This window comes from Haliaeetus leucocephalus, unplaced genomic scaffold (genome assembly GCF_000737465.1).
Source record: "Haliaeetus leucocephalus isolate CR32 unplaced genomic scaffold, Haliaeetus_leucocephalus-4.0 Scaffold0, whole genome shotgun sequence".
In the NCBI taxonomy this organism is placed as follows: Eukaryota; Metazoa; Chordata; class Aves; order Accipitriformes; family Accipitridae; genus Haliaeetus; species Haliaeetus leucocephalus.
The window spans coordinates 24,988,731-25,007,887 of record NW_010972436.1 but is presented as its reverse complement, the minus strand read 5'-3'; the positions used below and the strand labels follow the sequence as shown (position 1 = coordinate 25,007,887).

Genomic DNA, 19,157 nt, shown 5'->3' with positions numbered 1-19,157 from the left:
TGCAGTCATACTCAAAAGTAGTAATCATGTTTTGTCTAGGACCCCTGGGGCTTCTCTTCTCCACCATCTTCACATGAAAAGCATGCACACTATCAACACTCAGTGGCACCCCTTTGCAGAGAGCAGGTGGAAAAGGGGCAGGCTGGCCTTGCCATGTCCCTTGCCCTGGGTGGAGAGTGCTAATCCCTCCTCTCAGAGCATCACTGCCCTCTCAGGCCCATCCTGGCCTGTCCAATGATATCACTGACTTCCCAAGTGTTACTACCAAGAATATTTAATTTCATCTGGGCCATCCCTCCTTCTGCATTTATTTGCATGCTATTATGTGAATGAGTATTTCAGCTTGGCTATCACAACTCACAAGTGATTAGGGCTACATACGCAGTAGCAACTAACCCAATCAGCCTGTACTGGTGAGCTAAGAGAGGATTTTACACAACAGATGCTTTGCTGTCCCAGCACCCTTGTTACATGATATTCTCCAAATGGATTCTCTCTTTGTTGGTGGGATACCCTTTCTGCTGCTCTCTGCATGATCACTCGTATTTCAGCATCAATAGCTGTCTCCAGCTGCTAAACTTTACAACAGAGCCTTAGCAATGAGTTTTCCTGTCCTGGTCCCAAGCATGCAAACCTGGAAGTAAGGAAAAGGGAAGGATGTTTTGGCCTCCATGGGCTTTTTTCCCTTGAACTAGGAAGCTGTCATAATGCTTTGATGCCTCCTACTACACAGCCACATTCATTGGTGCAAGGGTGAAGTGAGAGCCACCAGCTCCCATCAGAGGCAAGAAAAGAAAATGACAGACTTCAAAATTATACACATTATTGACTACAGTTCAGAGAAAGAATTAAGACTCTCAAAGAGTGAGCAAATCAGCAAGGGGAAGCATAGACCAGACCAGATCCAGAGGCAATGTCAGCTTTGCCATCAGTGGGACTGAATGTATTTATATCACCTATGAACCTGGTCTGTAAGGGATATGACCTTCACAATGACCTGCAGTCTGGAAAAATGAATGTCCTCACATGAGGGAGCAAAACACTGGTGTAAAGGCCAGCCTTTTCCTCCCAGAAACAGTCATCCCAATTGCTTTGGTAAGTGGCCACCCCTTCGCCATAGATCTCTAGCTCTTCCCTCCCTCCCTCCTCTGGCCAGTGAGGGTGCAGGTATGTCACAAAATGTGACTAGAAAAGCACCAGTCTCTGGTAATAAAGGAAGTCATTATGGTCCCATGACAAATAGATTTCTGGAAATCATAGATAGATTGAACATGTACCCTTCCACTGCTTCCATAAATGCTACATGATCTGTCCCAGCTGCAGGGTCCTCCAGCCTCATTTTCGGAAAGAAGCCAACCTTCATGCTTGGCTGGCTCTGCAAGATCTCTGTGCTTGGGACAGAGATCATTAAGCTGAGAAAGCACTAGGATCCTTAGCTCCAGCAATTTCAACAATTCACCCTTACATATCCCCAGATGAGTAGCTGAAACCACACTGAGAACTGTGTTAGCTGGGAACATATTAAAAGTGTATTTCAACTGCTTTTCTTTTTTCTTGTTTTTTAGGCATGGTACAAAACCCACCTAGAAAGTGGTTTCCCAGCATGAGTCATGGGATAGGCTAACAGGACAGGATTTCCTGATGCAGGACTTCAGAGCCTTCTGCAATAGGCAAAGATCTTGTTTATAGCTTTTCTGCCTCTCCAGGTCTGCCCCTTTTTGGGCCTCAGTTACTTCTTTTACTTACTTTCCCCTTCTGCTGTATCTCAGTCTTTACAGATTCATCTTCAATTTCAGCTGCTTCATCTTCATCAGAGACATCCTCAGCCTCCAGGTTGTTGTTCCCATTTGTTCCAGTGGGGTCCTCCCGCCTGCTCAGCTTCTTGCCTTTCACAAGGATCTTCCCTTTCAATTGCTGCACAAGGAAAAGTGGACAAAATAGCTGGTGATTAGAAAAGGTTCTGGCCCACCCTGAAGGAGCAAGGATATAACAGCTCCTCAGCTGCAACCAGCACCAGGGCCTTTTAGAGTTGCATCAGTCACTGGTTATTATCCACAGATACAGGTAAAAATAAGTCTTTTTCCACTGAGGCCTTGCCCTCCCTCTAGCCCGCCCATGAGACCACAAGCCACGGGTCTGAAAACTGCAGATAGCTCACTGATTCCCCTCTGATACAGAGCTGACCAACCCCTCAACTAGACAACTTAAACTGTTGTGCTGTTAGAGGCAATAAAAATACACAATTTTTTTCAAAACTGAATGTGGCTCAGCAAACAAGGCCAAGCCTGGAGGTCGGGGCTCATGGGAGCTATTTGCAGCACTGCTTCTGCCTCTCTGTGTGGCCCCGTTACTTAATCTACCCCAGTCTCTGCAATGTATGGTTATAAACACATGCACAACTTGGGAAACGGCATGAGATCCATGCAGCGACTGAAGCAGTGCAGCCTTCTGCTCCTCTAGACATTTTAACGGGGAGAGAGGTCTATTAAGTTCTGGACAGGTGCCTCGTGCATAGCAGACATGGGATTTTAATATGTAAGGGATCCTGCAGGTGATGACAGCCTAAGGAAGAGTTCCCAAACACTTCCCAAAGATACCTCCTCTTCTGAAAAGAGCTTCTCCTGGGACTGCTACCATGGTACAACATTAATCATAACCAGAAGCATGTGCCAATATAACACAGCTGACAGCTGAGCTAATCCAAGGAGCACATTTCTTGTGCTGAATCAACTCTCTCCAGCCTCTTTCAAAGTCCACGTAAAACCCTCAGGTGAAGGAACACACCAACAGCACATGGTTGCTCGCAGGCCACCATACCACTGATGTCTCTCTTACGTATCTCTTGACCATGGAGGAAGGCTGAAGCCTGGAGAGGGCTGACTTTGAACGCCAACAAGGCAGCAGCGATGCTGGCAGCAGGAAGCAGTACTGAGAAGGGTGACTGCCTGGGTGCAATCTCTAAGTGTGCAGGTTATGCCTTAAAATTAGGAGCACCCCTAGACCCTGCAGCTTCCAGGGAGGTCAGTGGGAGATTTGCTGCCACCTGGACGTGTTCAGTAGTCCTTTGGAGGGTGTTAGTTACTCCAGAAAAATGCAATCTCGGAATTAGTCAATACAACCCCTCAATCCACGTAGCATGTTCCCCTTTCTGAGTGACACCCTATATTTGCCCCTTCCACAACAGCAAAAGCAACAAACCCCACCATTCTCAAATGACAGGACTGTGGAAAACCAAGGATCTTTTATAAAGCAACACAGGCATTTTCAAAGAACACAATTCCCCCTTTGTGGGTGCAAGCAAATTGCATCACGTCTTTACAGAGACCAGCCCAACTCCTCACCACCCCACCCCGCTAAGCTGTGGATGAAGCTTGGTTTGAGCTGAAATTTGACACTGGCACCCGATGCAGCAGCCAGGAGTGTTTTTCTTCAGCTACCACAAATGATCTGTTTACATTGGGGCACTTTCCTCGTCACTCAAAAGCAAGGCAGCCGAAGGAATGTACCAGTTACTGGGAATAACTGGCCCAAAGGAGCAGTCAGAGCACAGCAGTATCCTCCTCCCCATCCTCAGACCATATCCCTCATCCTCCCAGCCCCTCAGCCTTCTTCCAGGCAGAGCTGTGACCTGCTACTTCACACCCATAGCTGGGACATGAATGGGCTCATCTTCAGAGTCTCACTTCAGTCTGCTGCTCACATGTCTCTGCCCACCCTCCTGCCTCAACATCCAGCTCTTCGCTGTTCTTCCACAACACTTACTGGCAGCAGGTGAAATCCAGTTCTGTGAGTTTTTAGACTCCAGTTCACACTTTGAATGGACAAGCCTGGAGGGATTGCACTGGGGACAGTGAGGAGGGGCTCAGAGAAGCCCCTCTTGTCCTTTACAGGCTGCAGATAGCAACCTGCTATATAATATATTATCTGCCTCTGCTTTCTAACATCCCATAACAAATGTTACCACCTCATCTCACAGCTCAACAGTAGAGAACCAGGGATAAGGGATTTGGGGCAGATTGCTTGATTCTTAATTACCAGTAGGGCTACTAACCCTTTTTAAGATTCTCCAGTTCAGGACAGCCTGTCCAGCAACTGGGAGGTGTTATTTCTGGCACAAACCCATCCTACATGGCTGAATATCATCAGCAGTGAAGTCACAGCAACATGGCCTCCACCTTGTCTCTTCATCACACCCCATAGCAAGGCTGCCAGCAGTGGGTCCTCGGTGCCGCTGTTATCCTGTCTAGACTGTGGTTACGCCGGGAAACCTTGGATATGCTGCAGATGCTCCCCATGGGCACAGGGACACTGGTCAGCCCAGACTGTGTTGTACAAGACTCTCCATAGGGCAATTATGGTGGTCCCCTTTGGCCTTGAAATCTACCAGGCTGGCTCCCTTCTGGAGTCCTGTTGCATTGCAGAGGTTTAGTATCTCCCTATGCAGGTAACTTCCATCGTGCCTACAAGGGAGAGCAGCCCATGTGCCACCCAACTCCACAGGAGATGCATTAGCTTATTGGTCCACAATGAGGGGTGAGAGTCACCCCAAAACAAGAGCATTTTCATCTCCATTTCCTGCAGAAAGTGCTATTCTATTGCAGCATTGCACGGAATCCACCTTGCAGAAGCTGCCGGTCCCAAACATTGTCTTCCTTCATTTAACATGGGTGCTAGGAAGCAAAGCCCTAAATTTGAGTGCTTATCTTCTTTAACAAGGTTTTAAATAAGCTGGTACACACAGACAAAAACACACAAATGCACTTGTTCCATCTCTCTTGGTTCCCCTTCATGTGATATTAAGTATTTCTAGCCTGAGGCGAAAGACACTCAGCTCATCAGTTCTGCTCTGTTGAGCAGATCCCTTGTCTTAGGAAGAAGCATTAGCTGAAATACTCAATAAATATTCTCCAAGTAGACCATAAAGCTATTCCAACTGCCTGTGGAAAGCCCAAGGCTGAATACAAGTTAAGAAAAGGCTACAAGGACACTGGACTACTGAGAACATACAGTGGAGTGGCTGCTGGAATACCTGCAACTCTTTCCCTTCCTCACGTGCCCTGTAAATGGCATTGCCTTAGTTCTCCACAAGTGGAGCTCCCCTGCTTTCCCACCTTTTCCACTGCATGCTGAATAAGCTCAGCTCTGCAAATGAAATAGTTCTGACACACAGCTTTTCTTCCTTTTGGAGTCTGTGAATTGGGACATGGCAACCATCTTAAATGAAAGCACTGTTGATTTTATCAGAAGGAGCAAAGCTGCAAAGAGCAGAGGATTTTAAAAGATCTGCATACCCATGTTTATCTTACCTGAACCTTTTCTGCCCCTAATAGCAACCTGAAAGCCATGGCAAGGTCCAATTTCCAGTTTTCATCTCAGTGAGAGTGGAAGATTTGTAAAGCAATCCACCTCATCAAATTTTCTGTGCCTTTGACACCTCCTTTAGAGTCAACAGAGAGAACTAAACACTCCCAGGGTGTGATTCTTCTTGTCTATTTAGACAAACACTTACTAGGAGGTGGACCACACCTCCAGCTCCCCTGACTGTATTAATTATTTCTCAAATGGACCCCTAAGTGAAGTGCTCATGTACATGGATATAGAGGGTCTGAGCACTGCCACCTTACATCCCGCTCTCAGGTTGAAGATATCCATCTCCCCAGATTTCTGAGAATCTGTGAGGAATAACGTATTCACATTCATGAGGAGATGTGCAGACCAGCTGCACTAATTGATATCACATCTCCATCTGTATATGGCTTTCAGCCTAGTTGTAAACTGAAGTGTTGCAGGGTTTAGCAATGAGTGGCACCAGAGGACGAAGAGAGTCTCCAGAAAAGGGGAAGAAACACATTGTCAAAGGAGGTTTTGAAGGATTTGAGGGAAACTCAGCTCAACAACTTCAGCCAAGAAGATGCACTGCAGACAAGACTGACACAAGCTGGGCTAACGTTGGAGAAACACACAGATATGCAGTTAGGCAGAAGGCAGAAGGACTTGAAGCCACATTCACGTTAAGTATACAGTGCAAAAGTAATCCTCGTGGGCAGACGGTTCCTGGGGTCCCCTGCTGACTTAAGAGACCTTTGGCTGAACCTGGTCTGGATTTAGCTGAGCCAAATCTAGAGGTGTTTGCTGCCTTGCCATGAGCACATGGCAGAGCACGTCAGCCACCCTGCTATTCAGATAAGTTGTGCTGAGCCCTGCATTGCCGCTGCTATACTCGAAGTGGTTCCTGAGCTGCATGGCTCAAAGTGATTGAATGGGGGCACTGGACACAGCAATGGGTGTGACTGATGGGACAGCATGGGATGGCAGAGGCCCCTGCCACTGCACTGGGCCTCCCAACTCGGGGGGCTCATGTTCCTGAGGGTCACCCACCAAGACAGGTCTGTTAAGCCCAAAGCCACTGTCGTTGCAAACAAGGAAGTCCAGGAACAAAAAGTTGGAGGGGTTTCAGATGTGCCTAATAGGCTGAACAGCTGCATGCAATGTTGGCAGCTGTTTTAGTCTCATTCCAGGGCTGGGGTTTTGCAGCATTTCTAGCTGGGATGCAGGGACGGGGGAATGAGCCCTGGCAGACCCCTGTGCAGACAGAGATGGGGCAGAAAGGCCTGCAACAAGCAATCAGCAGCAGAGACTGGATCAGCTCTTCCCTACAACCCTGGCACTGCCTGAAGCTTTTATGCGGGTTTTGGCCTTTCATCCTACAGGCCTTTAATTTACTATTGGGACCCAAAGACAGCAGCTTGAGGGAGATATTTAGATGCTCTGTGTAGCCCAACACTGTTCCTGAATGGAGCCTAATAAATCAGATGCCTGCCCAGGGCTGAGGTATGAATCATTAGCATGAATTCAAACTGTGTCGATCTTCCTTTAATTACTGACATTTCCCTGCTAACATAATCTGCAGCAATGCTTCGCCTGCTTTTATTTACAGCCTTTCAGCCCTCTTCCCAGTGACAGATCCTACCCTTTTTCTAATATAAAAAATACTACGTTGTCCCGGGCTTCCCCATGTCAGCTTCACAAGGAATTGGATAATCCAAGAGGTTTCTGGTTTGGTTTTCTTTTCTTTAATGTTTCAGCTTCAAAGAATTTTCCACCAAAAAAATCAGCAGTTCAGCCCTTTGTACTCTCCTAGTTCATGTAGCAGGAAGGCAGAGGAAAAGTACCACAGAGAAAAGGATAGGTTTTGCTACATTGGCAATTTTTCTCCCTTTAAACTAAATGGATCAGTCCCTCCAATGGAGCATATCAGCCCAAATCCATTCACTAAGGTAGATCTGGGCTGTTTTGTTCCAGCTGGGGCCATGTGTCCATCTGGGCAGGATGTTAGCAGGAGGTTAGATGAGCACAGGAATGGGAAAACCATCTTTGGGAAGCTGGGGTCATTCCCTTACACACACATCACACATTTCTTTCCCTGGTGTTTCTCCTTTCTTTCTTCTTATCATTCCCCTGGTCACAAGGCAGTGTTTTGAAAAGCCATCAGCAGCTTTCCTGATCCTGCACTGGGGATAAATAGCAAGCCAGGAGGTGACACTGAAGACTTTCATTCTTCCAACCCAGTAACAGCCTGCAGAGATCTGCCTTCATGCTGGGTGTATCCTCATCCTGGGAGAGTCACTTCTTAAATGGAGGCACCTTGTCTGTGCCAGTGCAAAGGTCCTGCTGAAGCAGCAGCATTAAAAATTATTATTCATCCTAATTTATTGCACTAGTGTCTAGGGACCAACCCAGATCAGCTTCCCTCTGTGCTAGGCATTGTATCAAGTGAGGCATGACACTCCCAAACGAAAGGGGAAAGTCAGAAAGGGAAAAGAGAAAAAGGGAGAGGGAGAACAAATATAGAAGATATTTTGGGTGGATCATCTTCCTCTCCTTTCTCCCCTGCTGACTGCCAGCTTTATCCCACCCACAAACTCCTTCCAGCTCTGGCTAGGCATGCTCATCCAATTTTTGGCAAATTATTTCTTTAGCAAAGAAATGCAGTTTAAAGGGAACTGCAGCTATCCACACAGAACTCGGTTTCTGCAAAGTGCTTAAGAGAAAAGAAAGAAAAACACAAACCCAAAGCGTGGAAACAGATGAATGTTCCATTTTGGCTTCTGTTTTAGAAACAATTTTTTTTTTTTTCATACCAAGATTCCATTTCCAATTTTTTCTAATTGTCAGCTAATGATTTTATAGTTGTGATCCACTGTTGAGGACTGTGTATCTCCTTCCCCCTGCAGGGTCCAAGCTCAGCTCCCAGCTTCATGGCTGCCCTGATTCATGGGAATCAAAGGGGCATCTCTATGCAGCCACCTGCCTCCCTTTGTCCTCCATAGACATCTCCATCCCCACCACCCCAGGCCATTCTCAGTGGGAGGACACTTCGTGCTTGATACAGTTTTAGGCTACCTGTACCGGTTTTCCCCTTGAGTTTTGAGGGGCAAACAATCACAGTTGTCCTTCCAGCCCTCATCACTTCCTAATCAGCAATCTGGATTCCACAGTAGAGCACCAAGGCATTAAAGGAGGAGGGGAGCCTATGTTACATCCCTCAGCAGAGAGCAAAACATCTCACCTACCATGAAATCAGGCAGTGTCCAGTCTTGCTGGATTAAAAACACAGAGACACCTTATAGTCACTCCTTGTGGTGCTAATCTTTCCTGCATGTCCAGCAACCTAACAGTGCTTCAGAGGATTAGCCTGAAGAAGGTCATATTCGGCTTTGGAGTGTGGTGAGCAGACACAAGACAGACCCTCAGCATTCAGCTCCTCTAGGACAAGCCAGAAAAGCAACCTCCTCGTGGGATGAAGGACATTCCCTGGCCTTGGTAAATGGACCAGGAATGTCCTCAGTCCGGGAGGGATGTCTCCTCTGAGACCTTAGACAAAACAAGGAGCAATGGGGCATTTTGTGCTTGATGTGCACAGGCTACTTCTAGATACTCCTATTTCTCATTCCACCTGTCGTGGTTTAACCCCAGCCAGCAACTAAGCACGACTCACTCACTGCCCCCCCACTCAGTGGGATGGGGGAGAAAATTCGGAAAAGAAGTAAAACTCATGGGTTGAGATAAGAACGGTTAAATAGAACAGAAAAGAAGAAACTAGTAATGATAATGATAACACTAATAAAGTGACAACAGTAATAATAAAAGGATTGGAATGTACAAATGATGTGCAGTGCAATTGCTCACCACCCACTGATCGACGCCCAGTAAGTCCCTGAGCGGCGATCCCCCCCACCCCGCACTCCCCCCAGCTTATATACTAGATGTGATGTCACTTCGTATGGAATACCCCTCTGGCCAGTTTGGGTCAGCTGTCCTGGCTGTGTCCCCTCCCAACTTCTTGTGTCCCTCCAGCTTTCTTGCTGGCTGGGCATCAGAAGCTGAACAATCCTTGACTTTAGTCTAAACATTACTTAGCAACAACTGAAAACATCAGCGTTATCAACATTCTTCCCATACCTAACTCAAAAACATAGCACTGTACGAGCTACTAGGAAGACAATTAACTCTATCCCAGCTGAAACCAGGACACACCATTGCCCACAGACAATTTCTGTTCCTCAGTAAGTGCAGTTCCCACCAGTCCTCAAGACTATTGTCCATGGCTTGGCACCCAGCAAGATAGACCTCTCCCTTGTCCTACCCTCAGAAGGCAGAAAGTGCTAGAGTGGCCTTGCTTACCTCTGGGGAGGGGAACTGGGATTTGTTTCCATCAACTGGGGCAACCAAGAGCATGTCCTGCAGGATCGTCGTCATGTGCTGAGCCATGACCTTCTGCTGGTCGACGCTGCAGTGGTTCTCCAGGGAGATGATGACAGGGTATGGCGAGGTCTAGAACAAGAGAGCAACATACATCATCAGTGAATTCTGCAATTTCACCAGTCTATAGCAATTGATATAAACGTCAGTGCTGTTTTCTCTGGAAATGAGTGTATCAACAACAGGGTCTAGTATTCTGCTAAAATGAGCATTTGTTAAAAAAGGACGAATTTAACCGTGCAGTAGCTACTCAGATCTCTGCTGATGCCTTCTAGAAATGATGATCCAATGGACAGGGCACCAGGCTGGGTCAGGATGCCTCCCACAGACTTGCTGGGGCACTTTGTTGAGGCTCCCTGTGCCTCCATTCTCCACTTGCACTGTGGGTCAGAGCACTTTCCTACCTCACAGGAAGGACTGGGAAAGGAGGCTTTGAAATCACTGGGTTTGCTTAAGTCCTTAGGTGGCATGAATCCTTCCTCCATTCATGCACAGGCCTGATCTGGTTCCCTGTGCCCCCCCCGGTCAGTTTGTGTGCCGAAGGCATTGGCATTTTCACTACTTTTTAGCCCCAAAGGAAACTTGGTACTAGCTCTCAAGTGCACTGAAGGAAAATAGCAGAAAGTCCAGTGAGCCTGGACAGACCCAAGGTTTTTTAAAGGCTGCTGGCCCAGCACTGCCATACAAGAATCCAGACCTGCTCATTCTGTTTAAAGCAGAATAGCAGTCCTTCGCATTAGTCCCTCCAAAATACATGCACGTGAGTTCCTCTAAACTAGGAACAGACCCTGAGACATAAAAGCCACACAAACCATGGGCTTGTTTGTATTTCCCACCAGGTGTGCTCAAGATATTGGGAATTATTTTCATGTAGTGGGGTCCAGGATGCAGCTGTGCTGGTATAGATTCAAATTCATCCTCAGATAGTGCTCTGCCCATCCAGCAACTCCCAGGAATGGATCTCTGCAGAAAGCAGAACATGTATGCCCAGACAGAAGGACACATCTTGTACCCATGAGAAATGCTAAGGTGAAGTCTTCATTGTTTATGCTCTCTGCTGGGAGGGCACAGACCTACTATCAGTATTGGATTGTGCAATATGAGAAATCTCAGAGGGTCCCTCGTCCTTACTTTGAAAGCATAGTTCTTGATGGCCTTAATGACATCACTGAAGAGGATCTTGGAGGTGAGAGTGTAGCCATGATAAATGATGGGCTCTGAGTTAGGGCCATCCCAGCAATCCAGTTCCACACAGCGGCAGCCTTTGGTGAGGGCTCTGGAAACAAAGAAGGGACCTGGTTGGGTTCTAATCCTTCTGCTCCATCTCAAAATGAGGGTGGATCAGGCACAGGTATTTGCCTGGGAAGGCTGATGGGAAGTTTAGGGTGCAAGGGAGAAAAGAGGAGCTTGGAAAAATGGGAAAGCAGATGGAGAAAGGATGGGATCAGGAGAGCTCAGGGTCAGCAAAGAGAGCTCAAGGTTGAGCAAGGGAAACACAGTGGGATCTGAGAAAGGAGGCAGTGAAAGTCCAAGGTAAGAATTATCCAGAGAAAAAGACATAGTGAGTGCCAGATGAGAAAGGACACTCATGACTGTGCCCCAAGTCTTCTCCCAAAGATGGTGAAGAGAAAATCAAGAGTGGCTGCATTGGAAGAAAGACAGTAAGACAGTCAGCCTTAGAAGCTAGGTCACAAAGCCTGGATGATGTGACTTCTTCATCTAGATCTGATAAGACATGAGAGATGAATCCTCAGAGCTGTCAAGCAGACAGCTGTGGGAACTCCAGCATAGCTGGGGAGACCAGTGAGGGCCAGTTTCCCAAACTGAGTCTACAGACTGAATTTCCACTTGAAATTCCTGCCTCTATATATCCATACTCTCATTTTAATTTACTTTAAAATGTAGGTTCCCCCTGTACAGACTTATCTGTCTAGGAAGTGATCTTGTCTCTCTTACAGTAACTCCCTATACATTTCAGATAACACAACTCCTTTAACTCATTGCAATAAGAATCATGGGATTATTTTTCTTTTTACTACCAAAACATTCTGCAAGAGACATTCGAACAGCTACTGAAAAGCAACTTGTGCCAGATTTCACTCTCTACTCTTTTGAGATTGTGACTCTAGACAGCCACTGTTCACTGAGGATCAGATAAGTAATAAACAAAGACAGAATTGCAGTCATTGGCTTGCTTATAAGGAAACACTGTCTCACTTGAAAAAAGTACAGGTCATAGCAGAAGTAATGTAAGGTGGTTGTGCAAATTAGTAAAGGCGACTGCAAAGATCTGGCCATGACACATCAGACAGCAGTCGTTAAAGGCAGAAGTAGTCAATACCTCATGTTCTGTCCAGGGACGCTGTGGGAGTATCTGAGCTGCTAAAGAGGGACCAGACATAAGTGTCCTGATCACCCGCACTGCTTCATTAGCTTATGTGCCACCTCTTTTTTTGCACCGCTCCAACTAGGTCTCTCCAAAATAAACCCCAGCATGGTTCTAGGGATAGTCCATGCCAGGGGCTACTCCCAAAAGGCAGTACAGATCATAAACATCACAACAGTATGCATCATTTCAGCTCCTTCCAGTCCCCACACAGTCCTGCAGCTCTGTCCCAGAAATCTTTGCACCTTATAAGCTTCTTGCACTCTCTCATGCCATATTCTGGGGAATGCAACATATCCCCTCAGCATCATGCTTTGAAAACACCATGCTAGAGGGCTGCAATCCAGCCTCTACATGATTGCAGATATTTTAAACTACTCCCAAATGTGGTAATTACACATCTTACAGTCAGGTGGACACCACATGGGGCCCAGCAGAAACCCAGGTCAAAGTGCTATGAAAAGTGGGGCATGGCTAACCTGGTTTAGAAACAGCTCACCCTGATGTGAACATGGGCCAGTCCACATTACCTCGTCTCAGGGCAGGAGATTGGTCCTCTTGCATCTAGTGGTATAGATGCACCCTATGTCTTCTGTAAGAAAGAGGTCAACCTCTCACACACATAAATACACACACATACATTACCTGATATAGGCTTCTGTGCTGCTTGGACCTGTGAGCTGGTCTTCCATAAGATACGTATTGTGTGAGGATGACACCAAGTAGTGACTGAGAGGTTGAGTCATGTCCTGATAAACTTTACGGTGGGAGGAGTTGAATATATTTCCATCATCGGACAGCAGGTACATCAGGAAACCATCTTTGGTCATGGCATTACCCCTCTTGGCTGCCAGATAAATAGACAGAAACCCCATACTGAAAATCGGACACCACCAGGTTGTGCCATCATCTTCACCATGATGCCTGCTGCTCTCCAGAGGATCTCAAAGGCAAAACACGCTCCCTAGGCATTCAGCTAATTAAGTAAAGATATTGATGCTGTTCAGACAATGACAGCTTCATCTGCCTGAAAATGCTTTTAAAACCCCTTCACAAGCATGGCTTTTTATGGCACTTACTGTCCTTGATAATACCTTAAAAGTGTCAAAGACAGCCCTTACCTCACCTGTCTCTAGAGATCTACAGTATAAAAATCTCCATTTGAGCACTTCAAGCTTCCTTCATGCCAATACAGAGAACTTGTCAGATGTCTAAACATAGCCAGATAAATCCTGTCTAGATTATCCAATGAATACATGATTTGCAAAGAGTAAATACAAAATTACCCAACTTTGGGGAGAAATTGAGATCTCTCTGTATTGAGGGACTGAGCTAGATCTCAGTCTAATCCCCAAGTCTGACATCTGCAAAGCACTGTTTCTCTCCTGAAGATATACCAGGATAGTGTAAAAAAAGCCTATGATCCTGTGTCTGTTTCTTGAACGTGTCCTTCAAGGTGCTCCAGACTGGAGATTCACTTAATTTCTGAGCAGAAAGAGTTCTGTGATTGCTCTCCTAAACAGCTGTCACCTTCTTGGCCCTCTACTCATACATAGATCTCATCACCCGATGGCTTTTCAGGTGCCCACATTCAAAAACATCTGCCTCCATTCCTGCTTCTGGAGAACAGAAATATTGCTACATTCTTAACCTTGCACAGCCATGTGAGGTCTTGGCACTTGAATAAGCTGTCAGAACCTTTCCCTCAGGAATTTCATCACCCTCTAGCCTACTCTATATAAACCCCTCTCCAACTGCTCAGCATGCCCAAGCCAAAATTGAAGGGAACTATTTCCCAGGCTCTCCTGTACCCTCCTCTCCTAGTGCTGCTAATGTTCCTCTAGAAGACTGGTGTTTTAGAAGCAGCTGTGAAGAGAAAATGACACACATGGCTGCAGAAGAAAGCAGCAGCAAAGCAATTCATAGTTCATCAAGCAAGCAAGATTTTGAACCAAACCAGCCAGGGTTTCCAACCTACCTCTTTCATTTGGCTCATATCTCTGAATTAAGGCAGGGGCAGCAACAACAGCGTCTTCTTCTTGCTGTGTCTCATAGAGGAACCTCACCAGGTTCTGGCAGGACATGAACCCTTCTGCATCTGAGTATTTTTGGAAGATCTTGTCTATTTCCTTTCTCTCTGTCAGTATCTTGTAAAACTCCTCTATCTCATCATCCTCCAGAGCCTCTGTTTTGGACTTGTCACAGTGCTGTAAACGTAGAGGGGAGAAGGAGTGAAAACCTTCTTTCCTTCTGGCATATGCCAGCCGTAATCTGCACCAGGGCTACACAACGCAGAACACAAAATAATTGGAAATGGTTACTGGCCAGTGAATGAGAAGCACTTGGTCCATGACAATGGTTCTCATTGACAAGGCCAACAGTCATATAACAGTTACAATTATTATTATTTACTCATATTATCAGTGTGCCAAAAAGCACCAGGCATGGCCTTGAGCTTCACTGCACTGTGTACTGTGCGAACCAGAAGTTAGAAGGACAGCTCAAGACAATCTAAGTACAAATCAAGGCTCAAGAGAAATGTAACTCTTGATCTCAAGTGGTGGAGGAAAATAGGGAAACAATTAACTCAATGCATCTTAAACTACGGATAAAGACCATGGCCTAAAATCCAGCAAGTAAAGTGAAAAGGGCCTTCCCCTTGACCTTAATGGGTCTGAGCCCAGGCCTCAAGAGACTGTCAAGGCTAGTAGTAGGGCTGGTTGCAAAGATGGCATCAAAACCAACTTTAAAAAAATCCTGCTAAACATGTGCACATTTAGGTATGAAAAAATCCCTCTTTCCATGGAAATTTTCCATTCTCATCCAAAACCCACCAAGTAACAATTTCAAATCAGATATCAGCTTCTCAAGGAGCTGCAATTCAAATTCTTCATGCCCCCATGTTCCTCTGTGGTTTGAACTTCTCTACTAGATAGCAGCTCTGACAGATCACCACAGTCAAGGACTTGTTTGACTGTGAAGGATTAGGAGTTTAAGATATGCAAGCTAGTTTCTCCATGAAGGACAACAGCTACTCCAACATCAAATATTTCCAGTTTATTTAAAATATTCCTGGGTTCAATTTTTTATCAGACATTACCATTTTTCTGTGGCAAATCCTGATACTAATTCTGTGGTTTGTTCCTAGCAGAATTCTTCATGGGGAGGTGAACAACTCTTTTTCAGTCATCTCTGGGATGTAAACCTCTACATTAAATGTGGGCTGAGCAAAACAAGCTGCAATGGAAAGCAAGAGCCTATCTCAGAGGAATCACTTACGGCATGGAGCATTATACCACTTCCAAGTGTTTTTCCCTGCAGATTTCAGCCATCAACCCACTTCTAGTTAATGCCTTGTTATTATGATGATTGCCTCTTTCTCAATATCTAAAGCAAGCAAATAGACCCTTAACAGTGGTGTCCTAACCTCATACAGCCCACTCACATCTTATATTTCAGGTAAGCCTGAAAAATGTCATTTTTGGCATGGACATCAAAACCCCTGCAGGATATGGCTTGCCTTACTTAGTCTTTGGCCTAAAACCTTCTCTTCTTCAGGCCTGAACTCAGAACAGAAAGTGTGCTCCAGGCCACTCAGAGGAGGTTATGGTGCATTACATTTCACCCTTGCTATGGACAAGTTGCTATCAGTTACTATGGCTTAGCCTACAGATGGTAACTTGTCAAATCAGAGGAATTAAATTGCTTTCCATCTTCAATTTCTTATGACAGATAGAGCTATTGTCCTGAGATTTATGATCAAAATGCATGTCTCAGTTTAACCAGTCATCATACTAATCTCAACCTAACTCTGCTAATGATCTCAGTGATGGCCACGGTGGCTTTGGCAGTGCCCCAGGCAAGATGATAATGAGGGACTTTCATCCCCTGAAAATCCTCCACTGGAGTCCTTCACTATCTGTTTATGGTGCACATATAAAACCAAACAAAATGATGGTGATACACAGCATTTCACAAACTGAACCGATAGCAAAAAGTTCAACTTGTCCTGACTTCAGAATCTGCTGGGTAGAAGCTATGGGCTCATGTCAGGGATGGGACAACCTGTGAAATGCTTGGTACTACAGACACCTTCAAATTAGGTTTGAGCAGTCCAGGAACTGTCTTTTCCTTGCTGCCTTCCTTGTCTATGATCTTGTGCTATGGCTTTAGCAGATCTCACAAGCTAAGCTGAGCATGATGCTTAGCAATTTTAAAAGGAATATAAAGAGGGAAACCAACTGGTAGAGACTGCAGGGATGCCGTGAATGACAGATGTTCTTTTCTTTAAGACATAGCAAGGAAAATGACATGATATTACTTCTAGAAAACTGGCATTATAAGTGATGTGCCTTGGGAGGTTTGTTCATTAGTGGCCATTGAAGATTGTGATGGAAATAGGACAATAGCATTGGCATCATAGTCATATTCCAGGACAGAGCAGATGCACAGTATAAAAGCGAGCTCCTTCTGCTTGGGCTACAAGAGCTCCAAATTAGAAAGAGAATCTCAACCCAAAATACTGTGTTTTACCTCACTTGTATAGATCATGAACCGTGAGTCCTGAATGAACCTTGGCCTGTCAGAAAAAGTCAGAACCTTTCTGATGCACCAGAATGAATATTCAGGTTGAAATGAAGTAAGCAATTAGAGAAGATTTGCACAGTTTCTGGTTGCATTGCATATGTCTTACTTAGGCGTGTCTAAAACCTAGATGAGGACATAGAGTTATGTAATGAAAAGCAAGAATAATGTGAGAACATGCCGTGTAGCTCTCTCTTAAATCCTTGATGACCCTTCCTTCCTGTGATTAAATGAAGAAAAACTCACTAAGACAGAAAAGATCACCCTTTTAATATGCTGTAATGTCTCTCAGTCCATCTAAGTTTAGGCAATATGTAAACTGAAAATGTAATTGCTTTAGGACCAAGACAGACTCTTCCTGGAGGCAATTCAGCCCACAAGAGATCTGAATTAACCTCTGAAAAGCCTCTCTTTCCAGTGGCTATACAGGAAACTTATAACAATTACATGCCTAATAAGGGTACTTCAACTAACTGCTTGCATTTAGATGGGTTGAATCAAGGTTTAGTAATTACTTAGAGTCCTTAAGCAAAAAGAGAATTGAACTTCATCAAGTTTCCACTCCTAGAGATCCCTTGTAACTACTGCAATAGCAAAAGAGGCTCTTTGAATGAAGAGGAGACTGCGCCTCTTAAAAAAAAAAAAGGGTGTCTTTTCAGATTCTTGATTTTTGAAGATGTAGGGAGTGATTCATCTGACATATGTGAGATGTATCGTTTAGGATGAGGTGAATTGCACCCCTGTCTCCATTACTGGCTTGACCTACACAGACTGCAAAGGAAGTTTAAGTGTTGGCGACTACTTCCAGTGTAGATGTCTGCACTGGAGACATCTAACACAATCAGAGGAATCCTAGTCTTATTGTTATTTTTCCAGGGTCTTCCTGAGCAGGGAGTAAAGCATGGGATATGCCAGCCAGAGCAGGCAGTACATCTGGAAGACTTTGCAAGCTGAAATTCTTTAAGATCTGCTGATGACCTTCCCCCAATTCTTGCAGAGGTACCAGAGACAGAGAGACTTCCCTAAAGCAAGGATTAGGAAACTCGTTCCTCCTTTGGGGGAAGGTCCTAGTGAGATCTTGCCAACCTTCCCTGCTATCTGCTTACAGGAAGGAGCAGGAGAACTACTGCCTGGTGCCCAACACCACCCACACATTTACTGCTGATCAGAAAAAGCATTTCTGAAACTGCACACCCATGAATTCAAATCCTCCTTCAGACAGGATGGAAGTTTGGAAATTATCCAGATGTTTTATCTCACCTCAGCAGGAAGGCTTCTTTAGAGAAAAAGAAAAAGCTTAACAACTGAGAAATTTTCATCCCTTTCTTATCTTCTGATAGGCTCAGCCAGCAAGCTGAATCATGAGAATTTAGAAGTTTATGTCCCTGACCAGATTAAATATGCCTTGGGCTATTAAATCAACCAGACTGGTCCAGGCTTGGGTGCAATGTTACGTATCTATCATGAATCTGAGTTTTTTTCCTAATTTGCACTTTCTTTTTGTTTACACCTGTCACTTGGCACCCTCCTACTCTGAGAAGGTGAGGATCTGGATCCATAATTGTAACCAAACCAATTTCAGCCAGACTTAGGCATTGACATGTGGTTGTGGCACACAGAACTCCTGAAACATCTGGGACTCAAAGTGCACTTGAACTCTGCTTTTCCCTTTTTCTCACATTATCCATGTTTGCATCTCATCTTCTCTGAATCCTGGCAAAATTTGGCATCAATGGTAAGGAAAGACCTTAACATACCTTCATTAAAAGCATTGTGCTGGCCTAACTCATTTGTTAGTGGGAATCTGCTGACCACCAAAAACCGAGAGTCCTTTCTTGGTATGAGAAAAGATGCTAGGAGTTCACTTTAAGCTTAGGTCTCCAACCAAAGCTGAAAGCTGTGGGAAACCTTGACCTCAGCCAACAGCAAATACTTTATCTGCTTGCTCTCATTACCTGGAAAATCTTCTTGGCATGATAGTCATCAACTTCAATGTTCACTTCTTTCAGGAAGTTCTTGAGCTCTTTCAAGCTCATCTTGTTGTCTTTGTTTTTATCAGCTTTCCGCAGGCAGGTATGAATCCAGCTGCAGGATGATGTAAGGAAATCTTTCCAGGTCAGTGCCTAGCCTAAATACCACCCTTCTGCTGCCCATGGCGGAGGGGGAGGGGGGAGAATATCTTCTAAAGAACCACCTCTCCAGCTGCTGTAAATCAGCATGCTACCACTGAACAGCTTACATCATCTCACCTTCTGCTCTGAAAGAGCAAAACAGTGCTTTGGCCCAAGCAAAATGTGCTGTAATACAAGTGACCGTGGCCCAGGAGAAGCTTTTCACCATCTGGCCAAGGCCGGATCAGATCTCTTTACCCTGCAGGAGTTTCTGGCCACAGCCAGAAACAGTCTGATTTCTCTTTTATGACAGA

General features: G+C 45.3%; 1 protein-coding gene across 1 annotated transcript in view; it reads right to left on the bottom strand.

The window, feature by feature from the left end:
- The window catches only part of PLCD1 (phospholipase C, delta 1), a 47,388-nt gene that overhangs the window by 7,546 nt on the left and 20,685 nt on the right, over positions 1-19,157 (bottom strand). The window contains exons 4-9 of the mRNA XM_010561133.1: positions 18,688-18,817; positions 14,127-14,355; positions 12,794-12,995; positions 10,894-11,038; positions 9,685-9,834; positions 1,747-1,914 (exon numbers count right to left, since the gene is read on the bottom strand). Coding sequence (XP_010559435.1) covers positions 1,747-1,914; positions 9,685-9,834; positions 10,894-11,038; positions 12,794-12,995; positions 14,127-14,355; positions 18,688-18,817 — 1,024 coding nt within the window. The remainder of the gene's footprint in view (positions 1-1,746; positions 1,915-9,684; positions 9,835-10,893; positions 11,039-12,793; positions 12,996-14,126; positions 14,356-18,687; positions 18,818-19,157) is intronic.